The 19,299-nt window shown below is 37.7% G+C and overlaps 1 protein-coding gene across 5 annotated transcripts in view; it reads left to right on the forward strand.

Annotated features, from left to right (window-relative positions):
* Nucleotides 1–19,299, forward strand: part of LOC100262719 (mediator of RNA polymerase II transcription subunit 23) — a 101,231-nt gene that overhangs the window by 60,654 nt on the left and 21,278 nt on the right. For 3 of the 5 annotated variants that reach the window (XM_010654876.3, XM_010654906.3, XM_010654984.3), the window contains 6 exons: nucleotides 6,637–6,731; nucleotides 7,003–7,165; nucleotides 7,253–7,498; nucleotides 18,457–18,627; nucleotides 18,765–18,878; nucleotides 18,978–19,103. In XM_010654876.3, the coding sequence (XP_010653178.1) occupies nucleotides 6,637–6,731; nucleotides 7,003–7,165; nucleotides 7,253–7,498; nucleotides 18,457–18,627; nucleotides 18,765–18,878; nucleotides 18,978–19,103 (915 nt within the window). The remainder of the gene's footprint in view (nucleotides 1–6,636; nucleotides 6,732–7,002; nucleotides 7,166–7,252; nucleotides 7,499–18,456; nucleotides 18,628–18,764; nucleotides 18,879–18,977; nucleotides 19,104–19,299) is intronic. The other 2 variants (XM_010654945.3, XM_010655020.3) reach the window with 1 other exon arrangement.

A 19,299-nucleotide genomic window follows, 5' to 3' on the forward strand; every position in this document is an offset into this window, starting at 1 on the left:
ACCCACTTGCCAAGGAGAGCCCTATTGAAAGTCCCAAGACCCTTAACCCCCAACCCTCCTTTTATTTTTTCTAAACAAACAATCGCCCACCTTACTAAGTGCGGTTTTTGCTCAAGAGCCCCACCACCCCACAAAAAGTCTCTTTGAATCTACTCTAATCTCATTTTAACCACCCTAGACAGCTGGAAAATAGACATGAAATAGATCGGTAGATTAGACAAAGTACTTCGAATTAAGGTAATCCTTCTCCCCCTTGGAAATGTATTGACGTTTCCACATAGCCAAACTCTTGTGGAATCTTTCTTCTATTCCATCCCAAGCGGTGGTAGATTTAAAAGGAGCACCCAACAACATTCCTAAGTAAGTGGAGGGCAATCTTCCCACCTTATAACCGAACTCTTCAACCAACTCTTCTACATTTTCAACTCTACCAACCGGTATCAACTCACTTTTTTCCAGATTCACTTTTAACCTTGAAATTGTCTCAAACCACATTAACAACCAGCACAAATATGTCAACTGCTCCACCTTCGCCTCACAAAAAATCAATGTATTGTCGGCAAACAACAAATGAGAGACCTGGACCCCTTCACCTCTTCTTCCCCGATCTGAGCAAGGCGATAAAAAACCTCCAGCAACTGCTCTCTTCAGTAGACAGTTGAAAGCTTCCATCATAATAACAAACAAGTGAGGCGAAAGGGGTCTCATTTTCTTAAACCCCTTGAGCTCTAAAAAAATCTAGAAGAGGTTCTATTCACCAAAACAGAGAAACTAGCAGTGGATAGACACCACTTTATCCATCTATGCCACTTTTCCCCAAACCCCATCTTTTCCAACACCGCTAAAAGAAAAGACCAGTCCACATGATCATAGGCTTTCTCAATGTCCAATTTGCAGAGAATCGTCCCTCTATTGCTTTTCAAAATCGAGTTTATTGCTTCATTAGCAATCAACATTGCATTCATAATCTGTCGCCCCTCCACAAATGCATTTTGAGACATTGAGATCACCTTAGCTAACACCCCCTTCAGCCTATTAGCTAGCACCTTGGTTAACCACTTGTACAACCCTCCCACCAAGCTAATTGACCTCAAATCCTTCAAGTCTTCAACCTCCCCTTTCTTAAGAATCAACACTAGAAAGGTTGCATTCAGACTTCTTACAGAGCCCCCAGACTCATGGAACTGTCTGAAGAAGATCATCACCTCCACCTTTACAAAATCCCAAGAATACTGCCAGAATGCCATTGAGAAACCGTCAAGGCTTGACGCTTTCTCCTCGCAAAAGCTTGATAGCGCACCAAAGACCTCCTCCTCCAAGAAAGACTTCTCCAACCCTTCCACATCTTGCTCTCCTAGCCTCTCAAAAATCAAACCATCTATATTGGGCTTCCAACCACCGAGATCTGCCAACAGACCTTGGAAAACTCTGCTCACTTCCTCTTTAATTTCACTTTCCTCAGTGAGCCACCTCCCACTAACTTTTACTCTAGTCAGCTGATTCCTTCTTCTATGAGCATTAGCCATCTGATGAAAAAAACCTTGTATTTCTATCCTCCTCATTCAACCAAATTTCTCTAGACTTCTGCCTCCACAACGCTTCTTCTAAAATGACCCACTTTTTATAAGTCTCTCTTGCTTCCTTCCTAGCTTCCTCTTATTCCATAGACAGTGAACAAACACTCTGTTTCTTAGTTTCAACCTTACCAAATATCTCTTTATTCCAGCTTCTTAGAATCGGTTTCAAAGCCTTCAACTTTTCAGCCAAAATGAAGTTGGTTGACCTGCTAACCTGAATCCTCTCCCATCACTTCCTCAACACCTCTTTAAAGCCCTCCTCCTTCAGCCACATATTTTCAAATCTAAAAGGTGCGGGTCCTCTCCTCATTCCTCCCCCATCAAGAAGAATCAGAGAATGATCAGAAACCGACCTAGCCAGAACAACTTGAATGGCCCCTTGAAAGTGAACTTCCCAATCTTTAGAAATGAGAAACCGGTCAATTCTCTACTTTAACCGATTATTAAATCCTCCACTCCAAGTGAACAACCCCTCCTGAAGAGGCAAGTCCCTTAATTCTAAGTCCTCAACCACCTCTGGGAATCTCCTCATTGTCGAGGATAGACAACCTCCTCTACTACGCTCAGAGGGGAATCTTATCATGTTAAAATCTCCTGTTGCGCACCAAGGCTCATCCCACAATCCTCTAATGGCCTCCAGCTTACTAAAAAAATCTTCTCTATCCAACTTCATAGTGGGTCCATACACTCTTGTGAAAATCTAGCAAAAACCGTCATCACAGTTCTTGAAGCAACAAGAGATTGAAAATTTGCCCATCTCCATCTCCATCTCCACCATCTGTAACACCCTATTATCCCAGAAACCCCCCTCCCCCCCTTGAATTCACAGCCCCCCACTCCAAACATCTTCCTACCCCTAGGCTTCTCACAATCCCACTAGTTATCTCCTGAATTTTTGTTTCCTGGAGTCACACTAAATCCACCTTCTAAGTTTTAATAACATCCTTTATCAATTTTCTCTTGTCTCTATCATTTGCTCCCCTTACATTCCACAAAAGGATTCGAAGCCTAATCTAACACACTCTGGATGACCCTGATCTCCTCCTGACCCACTGTAATTTACCGAACATTCAAGTTTCTTTAGCTTTCGGTCAAATCTAAAGGATCTTTGTCCTTTCCTCTTTTTTCCGTTTGACCTCTCAAATCGTTCTCTTCTTTCCTTCATTCTATTAAGAAGCTTTAGAATCTCTCCTTCAAATCCCTCAGTGGGCATTCCCAAACAATGACAAAATTTTGCCAGGCAATTGTACCTCCACGACTCCACATCCCCTCCCTCTTCCTCAACCCTCTCATCCCTTCCCTCCCTAATCGGGACAGATTCGCCATTGCCCTTCTCAAAATCCCTTTCTTCCGCCAACATCACCCTTAGAGGATTTACAGACAATTCCCTTTCATTTTCTTTCAAAATGACATAAGCATCATGGCCTTCCCCTACCTCGATCAAAGCCCCCTCCACCCTAGAGAAAGGAGAAGAAGAAGAGTCTCGTCCTCCCCAAACGCAAACAAAAGGAGGCGAAAAGAAGAAGTACTTGGAAGCTTCTTCCATAAGGCACTCATCCGTTGGAGAAGAACTGCCTGAATTCCCTTCTACCTCTTCAGAATCTTTTCCGCCAACCAAATCTTCTTTTGCAAACCACCCCTTAGATAACATTCGAAAATCCGATGCCCTACATTTTTTTAAAGGCTCGTCCAAGAAAACTTGATCTAGGTTCGAAACCCGCTCTGCTCTTTTACTGGACTGCCTTGCCTCCCAAAACGACTTGGGTTCGCACCTTTCATCTTCCCTTAAAGCACAACCCAACTTAGAACTTAAAAGGTTTTTAAGGCCTTCACATAACAAGCCTACATTCCCTTAGGCCCGAGCATCCGAACAAATGGGCCTGCATCCATTAAATGCAGTTGACCCCCCCGTTCTCTCTTAAGCCCACCCTTCCATCCCCCTTCTCTCCAATCCCCTTCCCAAAGCTTGAAAATCCATCAACGATTTTTGCAGTCCCATTTCCATCACCTTTCTCTTCACTCCTATTCGTTCTGACTGAACCTGCCCCATCAACCTCTGCTGCACACCAAATATCCTTCCCCATACCACTGTTGCTCTCCGCGCATGAACCCACTTCCTTCTCTTCCCTAACCTTTTCCCCCTCTCTCCCTTTCAATTTATTCATCGGCACCACTGCAGAAACCCACGACGACACCTCCCACCACCGTTGGACTGCATAACAATAAGATTTCACCACTAAATGCAACGTCCTCGGAAAATCTATCCCCTCCGCCTTTACCAAAATTCTGGCCCATTGGAGCTGAGAAAACCTTTTTGTTTCTTCATTCACCTCAACGAAACCTCCACAACAGTCACCAATTTTTTTAAACACCTCTCCACTCCAACAGTGAAGCGGGAGACCCATCACCCTCACCCACACTTCTTTTGCTAAACTTCCTAAGTGCAAGCATCCCGCCTCCTCACTCCATTTATCCAAATGCAAAAATTTATCCTTGTAGCAATGCATCCCTCTCTTTAACACTCTCTTTGCCTTCTCCTCATCTTCAAACTCGAGCAGAAAGAAAGCTCCTCCCAGCTTCATAACTTTCACGTCTTTCTTAAGATTCCAAAAGCGCTTCCCCCATTTCCTAAACGAGGCGATCTCCAACTCCACCACAGACCCATTACCCCACCTACCGACTAAGCAACGACCCAACACATCCTTCCTACCCCTCAACTCTCTACCTCCAAACTGTAACCACAACGCATCTCCTATCCTTCCAGCTGGCTCCCTAGCAACACCCACGAATGCCTTCTTCTCACCCTCCACCAATTTTCCAAGGCTCTTCTCGGCCTTGCCTTATTTTGTCACCGCTTTCATCTTTGAATCAGTTCGGGAAGCCGCCGCTTTAGTCTTTGCTTTAGCTTGAGTAACTACCCCCAAAGCCTGTAGTTTCTCAGCGAGAATGGCTGAACCCCCTAGCAATCCCATTCCTTCAATGAAAACTAAGCAAAATCTTTTTGCCTCCAAATCAACGATAGAACATAAGACAAATCGCCCTGCCCCGTTTACACGTCTTTCCAACTTGAACTTTCTCCCCTCTTCCTCCTAGGCTTTTACCAACCTTCCTTCCTGCTCCTCTCTGCAACATTCTTCAAATCCTTCCAAAAGGTTTCTTAAACTTAAATCTCCAAACCGGATCCAAGAGGAGAGACATCTACTCCTCTCCACAATGGTACCTTTTAACTTCCCTTGGACTTCCTCTACTGAAACTTCAAACGACTTCGACTCAATCGCAACCCAACACTTTCCCCCTCTCATCTCATCTCACAAATTTAACGACACATAAACAGCAACCATGGCTATACTTCCAACACGACCTGAAAAGCAAGAAGTCTTAACCGGAGATAATGTGAATGAGTTGAATAAATTGAAGTCATTTCTCAAACCAGAATTTGAAATTAAAGATCTTGGGGCTTTAAAGTACTTAGGAATGGGATTTGCAAATCCAAGAAAGGAATATTTGTCACACAAAGGAGATATGCGCTTGAGCTACTATTAGAAACTAGTTTACTTGCAAACTAGTGGAGACTCTAATGGAACCAACTGTGGAACTATAAGCGGCAAGAATTGAAAGAATGGGAAATCAAGAGCAGTAACAAAGGCTAATTGAAAAGGTAATTTTTCGTTCACATACATGGCTAGACATAGATTTTGTAGTTAGTGTAGTTAGTCAATCCATGCACTCACTAGGAGAAGAACACTGATATTGTCCAACGGATTCTCAAATATCTAAAAGTGACACCATAGAGATGATTATTGTTTGAGAATCACTGTCATTTGCAAATTGAAGCTTACATGGATGCTAACTGGGCAAGTAGTATAACAAATAGAAGATCCACATCAGGGTACTGCACTTTTGTTAGAGGTAACCTAGTTACCTAGAGAAGTAAAAAAATAAATGGTGGTAGCAGCGAGTAGTGCTGAAATGGAGTTTCGAGCTGCTAATCATGGAATTTGTGAGTTAATTTGGCTAAAAAAACTACTGAAAGACTTGAAATTTCCTAGTTCATTGCCTATGAAGCTCTAGTGTGACAAAAAAGAAGCTATCAACATACCTAATAATCCAATCTAACATGACATAACCAAACATGTGAAGGTTGATCAGCATTTCATTAAAGAGAAATTGGAAAATGAACTGATTAGCATGGTTTACATTCCTACTGAAGAACAGCTGTTCAATGATCTTACAAAGGGATTGTTGAAATGGCGATTGGATTATCTTACATGCAAGCTAGGAATGCAAGGTATTTTTGAGCTAGCTTGAGAGGAAGTGTTAGCAGATTTGGTGCAATAAATTAGGCAAGATTGGTGCAACAAATGAAGAGAGACTTATGGAATTATCTCCTATAAATCTTATGTTTGTTTTTAAATATAGTAGGTCCTATTTTTTAGGCTAATCCTTAGGCTAAATTCCCTATGTACATAGTATTCCTTTATAGTAAGTATCACAAATTAAAAGGATTGTAAACTGAAATTATTATGGAAAATACAGAGAACATATTTTCTCTTTAGCTCTGCACACATTAACTGAGAATGAGAAAATAACAGTCAACTATGTTGTCAACTTAACATAGTTGGCTGGTGAATCCTTGTATTTATGGGGAAATTCAATGGTTGATAACTTTGTCTATTGGATAAATAACTAAACTAAAAAGGTAAATACTAATGGACAATAGATCTGCTTGGACAAAGTATTCTGCAAGGCCATTTTAGAAAAAGTTCTTGTGAGGACATCAGCTAGCTGATCTGAAGAGCAAACTTAAGGAGTAGAAATCTCTTGGGTAGGACTTTTTCACAAACAAAATGCCAATCGATCTCTATATGCTTTGTCCATTCATGCAAAACAGGATTAGATGCAGTGTGAATGGTTGGCTGATAGTCATATGAAGTTCATATTTCTTACTCTTCTGCCCTTTCTTTATTTTATTTTATTTTATTATTTATTTTTACATTAAGATGCAATTTTTGCTCATTAATACTATGATAGCTTGTACTAAAGTTGCAACTTTCTGAAGCACTTGTCACAGAGGTATCCTGCAATATTAAGCAAGCCTGGGGCGACTCTTTTGGTGCTTGAAATTTTGAACTACCGCTTGCTTCCACTCTACAGGTAAATTGTCTATCTGGTCTTTGGGGTGAAATAGCTCTTATTCCTGGTCAGTACTAGTTTGAATCTGAGCATGTTGAAAACCATAAGAGTATGGGGAATTCCTAGTATAAGCATATATCATATTTATTTTCTGAACTTTGCCTCTTGCTGCTTGGGCTCTATAGGTTTTTCAGATGGAATTAATCTCTCTTGAACATATATATATATATATATATAATTTGATGATATGGCCAGGTAATTTTTTAAGTTGACATAGTCTCTTCATCTCTAGGTACCAAGGGAAAGGCAAAACCTTAATGTATGATGTTACAAAAATAGTTTCTGCACTTAAAGGGAAACGTGGAGATCATCGTGCATTTAGGTTGGCAGAAAACTTGTGCATGAATCTAATTTTGTCATTGAGAGACCCTTTTCAAGTGAAAAAGGAAGGGAAGGTAGATATTATTGTCTCCAAGCTGCAGCTTTTTGTTCTGTTGCTATATTGGACTAAAAAGTTAATGTCTCTGTCTTTACCTTTTTAGGGTCCAACTGAATTTACAGAAACTTTGAATCGTATAACAATAATTACTCTTGCCATCATCATTAAGACACGTGGAATTGCTGAAGCTGATCACCTGCCTTATCTACAAACTATGTTGGAACAAATAATGGCAACTAGTCAACATACGTGGTCAGAAAAAACTTTACGTTATTTCCCTTCCCTGCTCCGTGAAGCCATGATTGGACGGATAGATAAGAAGAACCTGGCAATTCAAGCATGGCAGCAGGTTAGTCATTGTACTCCATTTTCTAAAATGATGGGTCTAGTACCCTGTTATCGTTATTATTGTTGTAGCTGCTGCACTGCCTTCATACTTCCATTGCTCTCTATCTATCTATCTATCTATCCATCTCTTTATCAATCTGTCACTCACTCTCCCTCTCTCTCTCTCTCTCTCTCTCTCTCTCTCTCACACACACACACACACACACACATATGTATATATAGTTGTTTTGCTTATTGGAATTCTAAAATTTTTGGTTGATTGAGATTTGACTATTTTCTTTTTCTTTTTTTTAATCAGAAACAAAAACATAATAAAAATAAGAGATCACCAGAGAAGGATGAGAAATCCTTTCCTAAGTTACACAACCTTATCAAAAACAAAAGAAAAGAAGTATGGTCCAAAATACATCAAAACAACCCTTATGTTCTGCGTATTGAAATCCAATCAACTTCAATAATGTTAAGAGGAATGCCCTTCAAAGTTCTAGTGGTAGAAGCCCAAAAAGATGAATAGAAATAGATTAGACCCCATATCATCTATGAAGTCCTTCACTTGTCCTCAAAGATATGTGCATTTCTTTCTTGCCATACTATCCAAATCAAAGTAAGACAAGTGATTTGCCATAGAAAAACTTCGCCTCTGTTAGTACTCCCCAAACCATCAAAAGAAATGGTCAACATGTCTTCAGGGTTCTAGGAGGAACCTAATCCAATCTGAATAGTCTGAATAGTGTTTTCCATAACCCCATAGTCGTTAGATAGTGTAAAAAAAGGTGATCTATCCATTTGCTACATTCCATCTGCCTTTGTGCTTCCATTGCTTTGCAACTTGTTATCATCTGCTTTTGTGCTTCCATTTCTTTATGCTGTTATTGTTGTCTATTTTGCTGGTTGGACTTGTTTAATTTTTGGTTGGTTGAGATTGAATTCTAACCTACACATCAACAACCTAGTGAATATATTCCACCCACCTCTGTACTTCCATTGCTTGACAATTTGTTATTGTTGTATATCTACAGTTATGTTGGAACAAAGAGGCATGTAAAGATGCCTGAAGAAGGCTCGGATTTCTCTTTTTGTTGTAGACGCATAATTTTTTCCTTCTAGCATAAAAACCAAAAGGTTGCAGCATAGAAGGCAAATAGACCAAAATGTCTTTTCTAATGCTGTTTTATGCCTTCTTAGAAACAAAGTGATAATATCCATCAAAATTTTATCACATCCACATACAAAAGAGAGAAAAAAATGTTAGTGATCATTGTTGGGCCAAATGAGCCTCAAGTCTGCCTCCTGATTTCCTTGTCTACCAATCTACCCATCCCACATAATGAGGAAGAAGAATATTTCATCTTATTTCTTTAATGAATCAGTACAAGATATTTATACAAGACTTCTCTACACTAACAAGGAAAGAATTATGATTCTCTAACTGTACCACTCCTAAAATTAAGGGATTGGATTGCTTAGATTTACAGTAAAGGAAAAAAAAAATCATTATGTTAGAATCTAGCCTAAATTAAATACAAAAAAAGTACAGATCATTCTGATTCTGTAGCTACAGCTCATTTGACTTTCTAACACAGCTACAACTCATTCTGATTTTTTAATACTCCCCTTGGAGAATAGATATTTTCCATTCCCAGCTTGTTAGTGATTGCTTGAAATGAGTCATTAGCTAGTCCCTTAGTTAGGATGTCAAAAAGTTGCCCTCCTAGTGAAACATATAGAGTGCAAATCAACCCACTATCCAGTTTCTCTTTTATGAAATGTTTGTTGCTAAACTGGATTGTGAGCAATGTTGATGGTTGGCTCGTTATCACAATATAACTTTATTGTTCCTTCTCATCTTATTCCAAGATCATCAAGAATGATTTTTAACTAGAGTAGCTCACAAATTCCTTGTGCCATTGCTTTAAACTTTGTCTTTGCGCTCAATCTAGTAACAACTGTTTGCTTCTTACTTTTCCTAGTAACTAGATTTCCACCTAAAAAGGTATAATAGTTGACCTTCGATCCATCATTGATCTTGCGTAATATACATCCGTGTAAATTTCCAAGTTTAGTTAGTCATTCTTCTTAAACATAATTCCTTTTCCAAGTGTAGGCTTCAAATAGTGGATAACTCTGTATACTGCTTCTAGATGTGTTTCCTTGGGAGAGTGCATGAATTGACTCACTACACTTACAACATATGTTATATTTGGTCGTGTGTGTGTAACAAGTAGATTAATTTCCCAATTAAATGTTGATGCCATCCTCTGTTTACCACTGTTGATTCAGGTGAATCACCCAACCTATGATTCTGTTCAATTAGCATCTCACTTGGCTTGCATCCTAACATCCCTGCTTCTTTAAGGAGATTAAGAGTGTACTTCTGTTGTGACACAAAAATGCCATTTCTTGAATGAGCAACTTCAATTCTTAGAAAATACTTTTAACTTTTAGAAGTCTTTTATCTCGAACTCCTTGGCCAATCGTTGTTTAAGTTGTTTTATCTCTCCCAAATCATCACCTGTAACAATGATATCATTAACATAAACTATCAGAGTAGTGACTTTGCCAGAAGAAAAGTGTTTGATAAAGAGAGTGTAATCTCCTTGACTCTGCTGAAATTCCATCTCTATCATGGCTTTAGTGAACCTTCCAAACCAAGCTCTGGGAGATTGGTTAAGTCCATACAATGCCTTCTTGAATTTGCAGACTTGGTTAGTTGTAAACTTTTTATTAAACCCTGGTGGAGCATCCATATACATCTCTTCCTCTAAATCACCGAGTAAGAATGCATTTTTGACATCAAATTGTCGCAACATCCAATCATGATTAGCTACCAATGATAATAAAATTCTAATAATATTTATCTTTGTCACTGGTGCAAAAGTCTCCTAGTAATCTACTCCATAGGTTTGGGTATATCCGTTGGCAACCAATCTAGGCTTATATCTTTCTAAAGTCCCATAAGCTCTATACTTTATGGTAAAAACCCATTTACACCCCTTTGGTTTCTTTCCTTTAGGAAGTTCCACAATCTCCCATGTTTTGTTTTTCTCCAAAGCTCTCATCTCTTCACTCATGGCTTTTCTCCAATTCTCATCCCTAAGTGCATCTTGGATTGTTTGTGGGATTTCAATGGGATTTAGTTGTGTGGGGAAGGCTCGGTTTGATGGTGACAATTTATTAAATAAAATAAAATTAGAGATGGGATGTTGGGTACACTTTCTAGTTCATTTTATAAGGGTAATAGGTAAGTGTAAATCTTCAACAATCAAAGATGGTGTAGACGATGACAATAAAGGTAAAATTGAAGTTTCATTACCTTTTATAGGATTAGAGTCTTGGACTTGCATAAGTTAAGGTACGAGTAGCTTCCTTCTTGAGTAAAATTGTAGTGGTGGGGTGATTGAAGGATCAATTTCCTCTCGAATTTCACCATCGGACTTTGACATGGGATGTAGAGGTGGGTCAGAATTGGTTGGTTGAGAGTTGGTGGTGTCGATAGTGCTTGTAGGAGAAGTAATAGGTAGGTCAAGGAATGTCAGATCCTCATTTTCTTCTATTAAAGTCTCCCCCTAAAGATGAGTAGGATAAAAAAACTCTTCCACAAATGTAACACTCATAGAGGTGAAAAATTTTCTTATGGCTGGGTGATAGCATTTATACTCATTTTTTTTGTTATTGAATACCCTACAAAAACACATTTGAGAGCATGTGGATTGAGTTTGCTGCAATATTGAACATGGATATGAACAAAGGACACAACCAAACACTTTAGGAGGTAGTTTGCAAAATCCATGAAAGTTAGCAAAAAACTAAGAGAAAACAATCATTGGACTTTTATGGCCTAAGGCCCTATAGAGAAGCTAGTTTATTAAGTGGGCAATAGTTAAAATTGCCTCTTCCCAATATGACAGGAATATTTTTTTGAAACAATAAAGCCTGGGAGACTTCAAATAGGTGTCGATTTTTCTCTTTAGCAATGCCATTTTTCTATGGGGTATATGTGCAAGAGGACTAATGAATAATGCCCTCCTTCTGAAGGAATGAGGATAGCATTTGATTAAAAGTATTTATCAGACCTGATAGTTTTAATTTGGACCCCAAATTGGTTGCTAATCATTTTATGAAAAATAGGAAACACATTGCTCACGTCAAGTTTATTTTCATATGAAAAAGCCAAGTCACTCTAGAACAATCATCAATAAAAGACACAAACCACTGTGCCCCTGAAATATTTGGAATTCGAGAGGACCCCCAAATATCAGTATGAATTAATGCAAAAGGGGTAGAGGACTTTTTATTACTCATAAGAAAGGACACACGATGGTGTTTGGCCAATTCACAAGTCCCACAATGAAAATTATTAACATCCAAATGTGTAAATGATGAAGGAAACATTTTATTCAATAAAGAAAAAGGTGGATGCCCTAAACGGAAATGGTGGAGCCAAATTTGGTATTTATTAGGTGAAAATGTTGAAAGATGAGAAAGAGGTAATATATCGCCACTGCCACTACTAGTTTCAAGGAAGTAGAACCCCACCCATTCCCTAGCATGTCCAATCATCCTTCTCATAATCCGGTCCTGAAAAACACAATAGGATGAAAAAAATGTTACACTACAATTCAAGTCTTTAGTTATTTGATGAATATACAATAGGTTGATTAAAAGTTTAGGAACATGTAATACAAATTTGAGTGTAAGAGAGAGTGTGAGATTAATGTTTCCTTGTCCAGCAATGTGCAAGCGTGCCATCAGCAATCCTGATTTTTTAGTGTCCAAAACATGGGTTATATGTAGTGAAACAGGTAGGGCAGTAGGTCATGTTGTCTGTGGTACTTGAATTGATGATCCAAGACCTAGAACAATAGTCTTTTGAGACTCTAAAAGAATGAGAAATGAGATACTTACCTGACTGTGCCAAAGAGCAGGAGGCACTTGGCTTATCTATTGAAGAGAGAAGGGTTCGAAGTCTTTCAATCTTGTCCTTGTTGAAACCACCATTGTTGGAAGTAGTTGAAGCGACATCATCATCACAATGAGCCATATTTTGTCCTCCCCGCTGATCACTTCGATTTCCAATGCCTCTGCTAAAGGATTAAGGTTTTCCATGAAGTTTTCAATAAGTTTCTTTGGTATGTCGTGGCTTCTTGCAGTAATTGCACCATAGGCTACCTTTGTGGCTGGATGGTTGAGGCCTCTCATTTTTTCTAGAATCTACATTGTTGTTGCTTCCATTATTTTTAATTGGCAGTACACTAGGAGTTGTTGTGGCAAAGGCTAAACTTTTAGAAGTTGGATTATCAAGCATCACTGTCCTTTGTCCTTCTTCAGCCCATATGAGTGAGAAGACTTCATTCAAGGGTGGCAAAGATTCCTTGCCAAGAATTGGGACACATACTTGATCAAATTCCACATTAAGACCAGCAAGGAAGTCAAAAATTCTCTCATGTTCAACAAATAATTGCAATAGGGCAGCATCTTTGCTATACCTCATCTTAAAATTCTTGTAGTAGTCTAATTCAAGCCACAATCCTTTCATGATATTATAATATTCAATCACAGGTACAATACTTGTTTGGTGGTTGTAATATTTGTTTTGGTCTCATAAATTTGAGCTGCATCACACACTTTGGAATATGTCTCTCAAACAACTTCCCATATCTCGTGTGCAGTGGTAAGTAACATATAAGGCCCACTGATCTCTGGTTGCATAGAGTTCCATAGCCATGTCTGAAGATTCTGGTATTCTCCTGATGATGGAGATTGGGTGTTGACATTTGAAACAGGGACAGTAGAGATTACTTCTGATGTTTTAGACATGATTGGTGGTAGGAATGAGAAGAAAAGAAAAAAATATGGAAACAAACAAAAGAAGGAATAGCTGCTGATGGATAAGCAAAAAAACAAACAGCATCCCTAGCAAAGAAGGTTGTGCAATCTCAGGAAAAAAAAAAATCTAGCGGCAATGAAGACTAAAAGTTTTCCTAGTGCTCTGATACCATATTGAGGAAGAAGAATATTTCATCTTATTTCTTTAATGAATCAGTACAAGATATATATATACAAGACTACCCTACACTAACAAGGAAAAAATTATGATTCTCGAACTGTGCAACTCCTAAAATTAAGGGATCGGATTGCTTAGATTTACAGTAAAGAAAAAAGAGGATCACCATATCAGAATCTAGCCTAAATTAAATACAAAAAATATACAGCTCATTCTGACTCTCTAGCTAGAGCTCATTTGACTTTCCAACACAGCTACAACTCATTCTGATTTCCCAATACCACATTGTACCTTAAACAAGGTTCCTCACCTCCCTTATAAGAGACTCAAAATGCCAAAAAGACTAGAGTGCAACCTGACCCAGGAAATGACCAAAAACAGTTCCTCTCTCACCTCACAATCATGAAAACCCCCATCTTTATGTGCTAGGACTACATCACTCACTGTATTTCCTCTTCATTTCTTTTTGTAGTCTCTCCTTTTAAACTTACGGTCAGATGACATTTTTTCCTATAGACAGAAATCTAATTTGGTTCTTTAGAGTTACATCTTAAATTGAGTTTTCACTCCTCAGAGACGCACTTATCTTATTAAATTTTGCTGCTGCTTTGTACTTGAGACATGATAAGTTGCAGTATCTGGAGGTTCCATCCATGGTTTACTAAGTTGCCATTTATTTAGGCCTTAAAGTGTTCTTTCTTCTCTCAATCTCTGAGTCTTGCTATTTATGTAGACCTCAAGATCCTCTGTGCTCTCAAGTTGTTTATTCTCTTGATGTGATGTGAAAGCTTTATGTTTGTTATTTTGTATCTTTATATGTGGAGAAAATTTGTATTTCTCATTCATCTCTTAAAATTATACAACCCTACAATTATATACAACGACAACAAGAAAGAGTAAGAAAAGAATTGGAAACTACCCTATTAAAGATCCTTACAAATTAGGGATTATATAGACAAATATACCCAAATATATATTACAGTTGTAATATACAACTGTGGAAGATATACAGCTGTATATACAATTGTAATAATCTTCACATATAGTTGTGTATATGACTGTAACAAGCTGAAATAATTTTCAACACTCCCCCTCAAGTTGGTGAATATATATTATCCATTCCCAACTTGATAATGATTTCTTAAAACTGGGCATTGGCTAATTCTTTCTTTCATTAAGACATCAACTAATTGACTTCCATTGGACACATATGGTATGCAGATTGAAAGTCATTGTCTAACTTTTCCTTAATAAAATGTCTATCTACTTATACATATTTGGTTTTATCATGTTGTACCGGGTTATGTGCAATGTTGATGACCGACTTATTGTCACAATAAAGTCTCATCAATGTCTCCCACTTAAATCTTCAGGTTCTCCAAGATAATCTTGAGCTAAAGCAACTCATAGGTTCCTTGGGCCATTGCATGAAACTCTTTTTTTTCAAGATCATTTCTGGTCACTATTATATCATCCACGTAAACAAGTAGGACAGTTACTATCCCTAAGGCTGGGTATTTAACAAAGAAGGTGTGGTCACCATGACTTTGTTTGTAGCCAACGGTTGTCATGACTTCAATTCCCAAGAAATACTTTAGTCTTCCAAACTCCTTAAGGCACCGCTTCAATGCTTCTATTTCTTTAAGATCATTTCCAATCACTATTATGTCATCCACATAAACAAGTATGACAGTTACCATCCCTAAGGCCGAGTGTTTAACAAATAAGGTGTGGTCACCTTCACTTTGTTTGTAGCCAACAATTTTCATGACTTTGACAAATCTTCCAAACCAAACCTACGGAGATTGTTTTAGTCCATACAAAGATTTCTTCAATTTACATACCTTTTTTCCTTTCAAGTGCATATTAAAACTAGGTGGAAGATCCATATAAATTTCTTCTTTGAGCTCTCCATGTGAGAGTGCATATTTCACGTCAAATTGTTGTAATTCCCAGTCAAATTGGGCAGCCAAAGAGAGTAAAACTCTCATAGTATTCATCTTGACTACCGGTGCAAAAGTCTCATGGTAATTTACTCCATATGTCTAATTATAGCTTTTGGCTACGAGCCTAGCTTTATATCTCTCAAGAGAACCATCTGCCTTATACTTTACAGTGAACACCCACTTGCACCCTATTGGACTCTTCTCTCTTGGTAACACAACCACATCCCAAGTCCCATTCTTTTCAAGCGCTTCCATCTGGCCCTCATGGCTTGTTTCCGCTCCTTACTAATTAGTGCCTCAAACAAGGTCTTAGGTATGACTATCGTGTTTAATCTAGTGAGAAAATTTCTATGAGATGATGACAATCTTTCGTAGGACACAAAATGAAAAAGTGGATATAAAAGGTACCGAGTACATGTTCTTGTGTCTTTTCTAACTGCAATGGGCAGATTTAGATCACTAGTATCAACAAAATTAGGAGAAATCTTAGGAAAAGATGGATCATTTACCACATAGGAAGTTGTTGGTTCTGACTCTTGGACTTGCATAGGTTTAGTGATGGTTGCTTTCTTCCTTGAGTAAACTAAAGTTGCCTCGTAGTATTGGGGACTTGTTTTCTTGAAGGTGGACTTGTCGGTTCAAGAATTTGTGAGTACTCAGACATAGATGATTGTGATTGTGAGGGTTTAGGCAAAGATGAGGGCAAGTCAAGTAAGAACAAATCTTCTTCACCCGTATCTTCCATGAATGATGTCTCCCCTTGAAGATAAGGATGATTGAAGTAGCTTTCATGTTCAACAAAGGATACATTGGAAGAGACATAAAATTGTCGAGTGGGTGGATGATAACATTTGTAACCTTTTTTAGTAGATGAATACCTTACAAAAATGCACTTAATTGCCCTTGGATCTAGTTTCCCTCTTTTATGAGCATGGACATGGACAAAAGAAACACAACTAAAAACCTTTGGAACAAGACTAGTAGACGTTGTAAAGTTTGGGAAGCATTTTGAAAAAATTTCCATTGGACTTTTGAACCCTAAAACTTTTAGTTGACAATCAATTTATAAGATGAGCAACGGTAAGTATCGCTTCCTCCCAATATGATTTAGGAGCACTTTTCTAGGACAAAAAACCTCTTATAATAGTAAGAAAATGACCATTTTTTTCTTTCAACAACCATATTTTGTTGGGGAGTACTAATGCAAGAGGATTTATAGATAATGCCTTCTTTTTTAAAATGAGGAGATAAAACTTGATTGAAGTAATCCTTTGCATTATCAGACCTAAACTTCTTGATTCCCACTCTAAATTGAGTTTTGACCATTTTATAAAAATTAGGAAATACAGTACTCACATCTAATTTTTGTTTAACGAGAAAGACCCAAGTTACTCAAGTGCAATCATTTATAAATGAGACAAATCATTTAGAGCTTGAAATATTAGGAATTGTGGTAGGACCTCAAATATCACTGTGAACTAACGCAAATGGAATTGAAACTCTTTTGTTACTTATTGGAAAAAAAAAACACGACAATGCTTTGCAAGTTCACAAACATCACAATGTAATTTTTCTACATTAATTCCTTTGAAAAATAAAGGAAACATAATTTTAAGAACACTAAACAACAGATATCTAAAACGATGATGATGAAGCCAAATTTTATCTTTTGTTGTGGATGAGATTTTAGAAAGGAATGATAAAGGTACCTGGTTCTCAGTCCTATTTTGATTAAATGGTAACTCAAGATAATAAAGTCCATCATTTTTCCTAGCATGTCCAATCATCTTCCTTGTACTTTGTTCCTTAAAAACACAATGAGAGGGATAAAAAATCATGTGACAATTCAATTCTTTGGTAAGTCGATGAATGGAAACAATATTGGTGGAAAACTTAGGTACATGTATTTATTCAAGTGAACTTCCCCTTGACTAGCCATAGTGGTCAAAGAGCCATCAGTAGTGGCTATTTTCTTATTACTAGGACATGGGTTATAGGTACTAAACTTTTGTGAGGAATGAATAATATGATCTATAGCTCCTGAGTCGATGACCCAAGAGCCTAGGAAAGACATATCCGAGACACTAAAAGTAAGAAAAGAGGAATACTTATCTGACTAAGGGAGCAACACTAGGACTCTCAATGGGTCCTAGGAGATTCTTTAGTTTCTCAATCTCTTCCTTATTAAGCTCAGTATATTCCTTGCCACCAGAATTCACCCTCTCTTGTAAAGGGTTTTCATTGATCTGAGGGTTGGTTAAGTGTGCTTGAGTTCTCTGTTATCTACCTTTGAAACCTTGTTGTCCACCCTTGAAGCCCCTATCTTTACTCAATACAACCCTACAATTATATACAACAGCAAAAAGAATATACACAAATATCCTATTAAAGAATTGGAAACTATTCTATTCAAGATCTTTACAAATTAGGGATTATATACACAAATATACCCAAATATATATTACAGCTCTAATATACAGTTGTGGAAGATATACTGCTGTGTATACAGTTGTCTTCACATACAGCTGTGTATACAGCTGTAACAAGCTGTAATAATCTTCAACATTATACTCCAATGCTTGCAGTATAAATCTCATTTTTGTGGTATTCTTATTTTAATGGCTATGAGGAATTTGAGATTGCAAGATACAAGAACTTGAATGGGAGTGTGTGCGCAATTTTATCCAGTTCTAGGGCATTGAGAACTTTTTGCTTTAAAAAACTATGTTATATAATTGTCATCACTGCAACAGAAAACTGAGTTTTATATGCAATTTTAATTATTTATTTAGTGAATCTTAGTGACCAAGATTATTTAATTTGATGGTTGGCTGCATTTGGGAGATTTTGTTGAGAATTTAAGTAGTTAATAAGTGAAAGGGCAGATCTTCAAAACTTCTGTGTTTGGAGTTTATACAACCCAAAAAATGTCCTTTCCCTTTTCTAATGTATTTATTTATTTGATAAATTGAGATTTATCTAATACTAAAAAATCCACTCTTTTGCCAGGCAGAAACAACTGTGATCGCCCAATGCACCAATCTTCTTTTATCATCTGGTGATCCTAGTTATGTCATGACCTACATCAGTCATAGTTTTCCTCAGCACCGACGATATCTATGTGCTGCTGCATGTATGCTGATGCATGGGCACCCTGACAACATTAATGTTGCAAACCTCGTAAGACTCTGCAGCCTTTTTCTCCACTTAGCTGGATTGGAACTTGGTGCTTCATTTCTGCACCTCCTTTTTCTTTCATAACAAACTCATAAATTTTTTATGTTAGAGAAAATATGTTTTCCTGATATTGATTGCAGGCACGTGTCTTAAGGGAGTTTTCCCCTGAAGAAGTGACATCAAATATTTACACAATGGTGGATGTTCTTCTTCATCACATTCATATGGAACTGCAGCATGGACATTCCTTACAGGTTCATGCATTTTGCCTAGCTTTTCATTTTGGATTTTAAACGCAATGGGCTCTATAAGTTTGCTTGATTCAAGCTTTCCATTTGGTATTTCTTTTTCAGGACCTTTTATCAAAAGCTTGTGCAAACCTTGCATTTTTCATTTGGACCAATGAGCTGCTTCCTTTGGATATTTTGCTTCTAGCACTTATTGACCGTGATGATGATTCCCATGCTTTACGTATTGTGGTATGTTCTTCCTAACATGCATTTTCTTAACATCATGAGGTGATCATATAGAATTGGTTATTTGGCTCCTTACCGCCTGGATGGTTATTTTTGGGTCTGACATTTTAATTTTCCTGGGTTGCATTCCACGTGATAGATGAGTTCTCAACAACAAGAACAATTGAACTGCACTTGATGGTTTGGTTATTGTTATAAA

This window comes from Vitis vinifera, chromosome 1 (genome assembly GCF_030704535.1).
Source record: "Vitis vinifera cultivar Pinot Noir 40024 chromosome 1, ASM3070453v1".
Lineage (NCBI taxonomy): Eukaryota > Viridiplantae > Streptophyta > Magnoliopsida > Vitales > Vitaceae > Vitis > Vitis vinifera.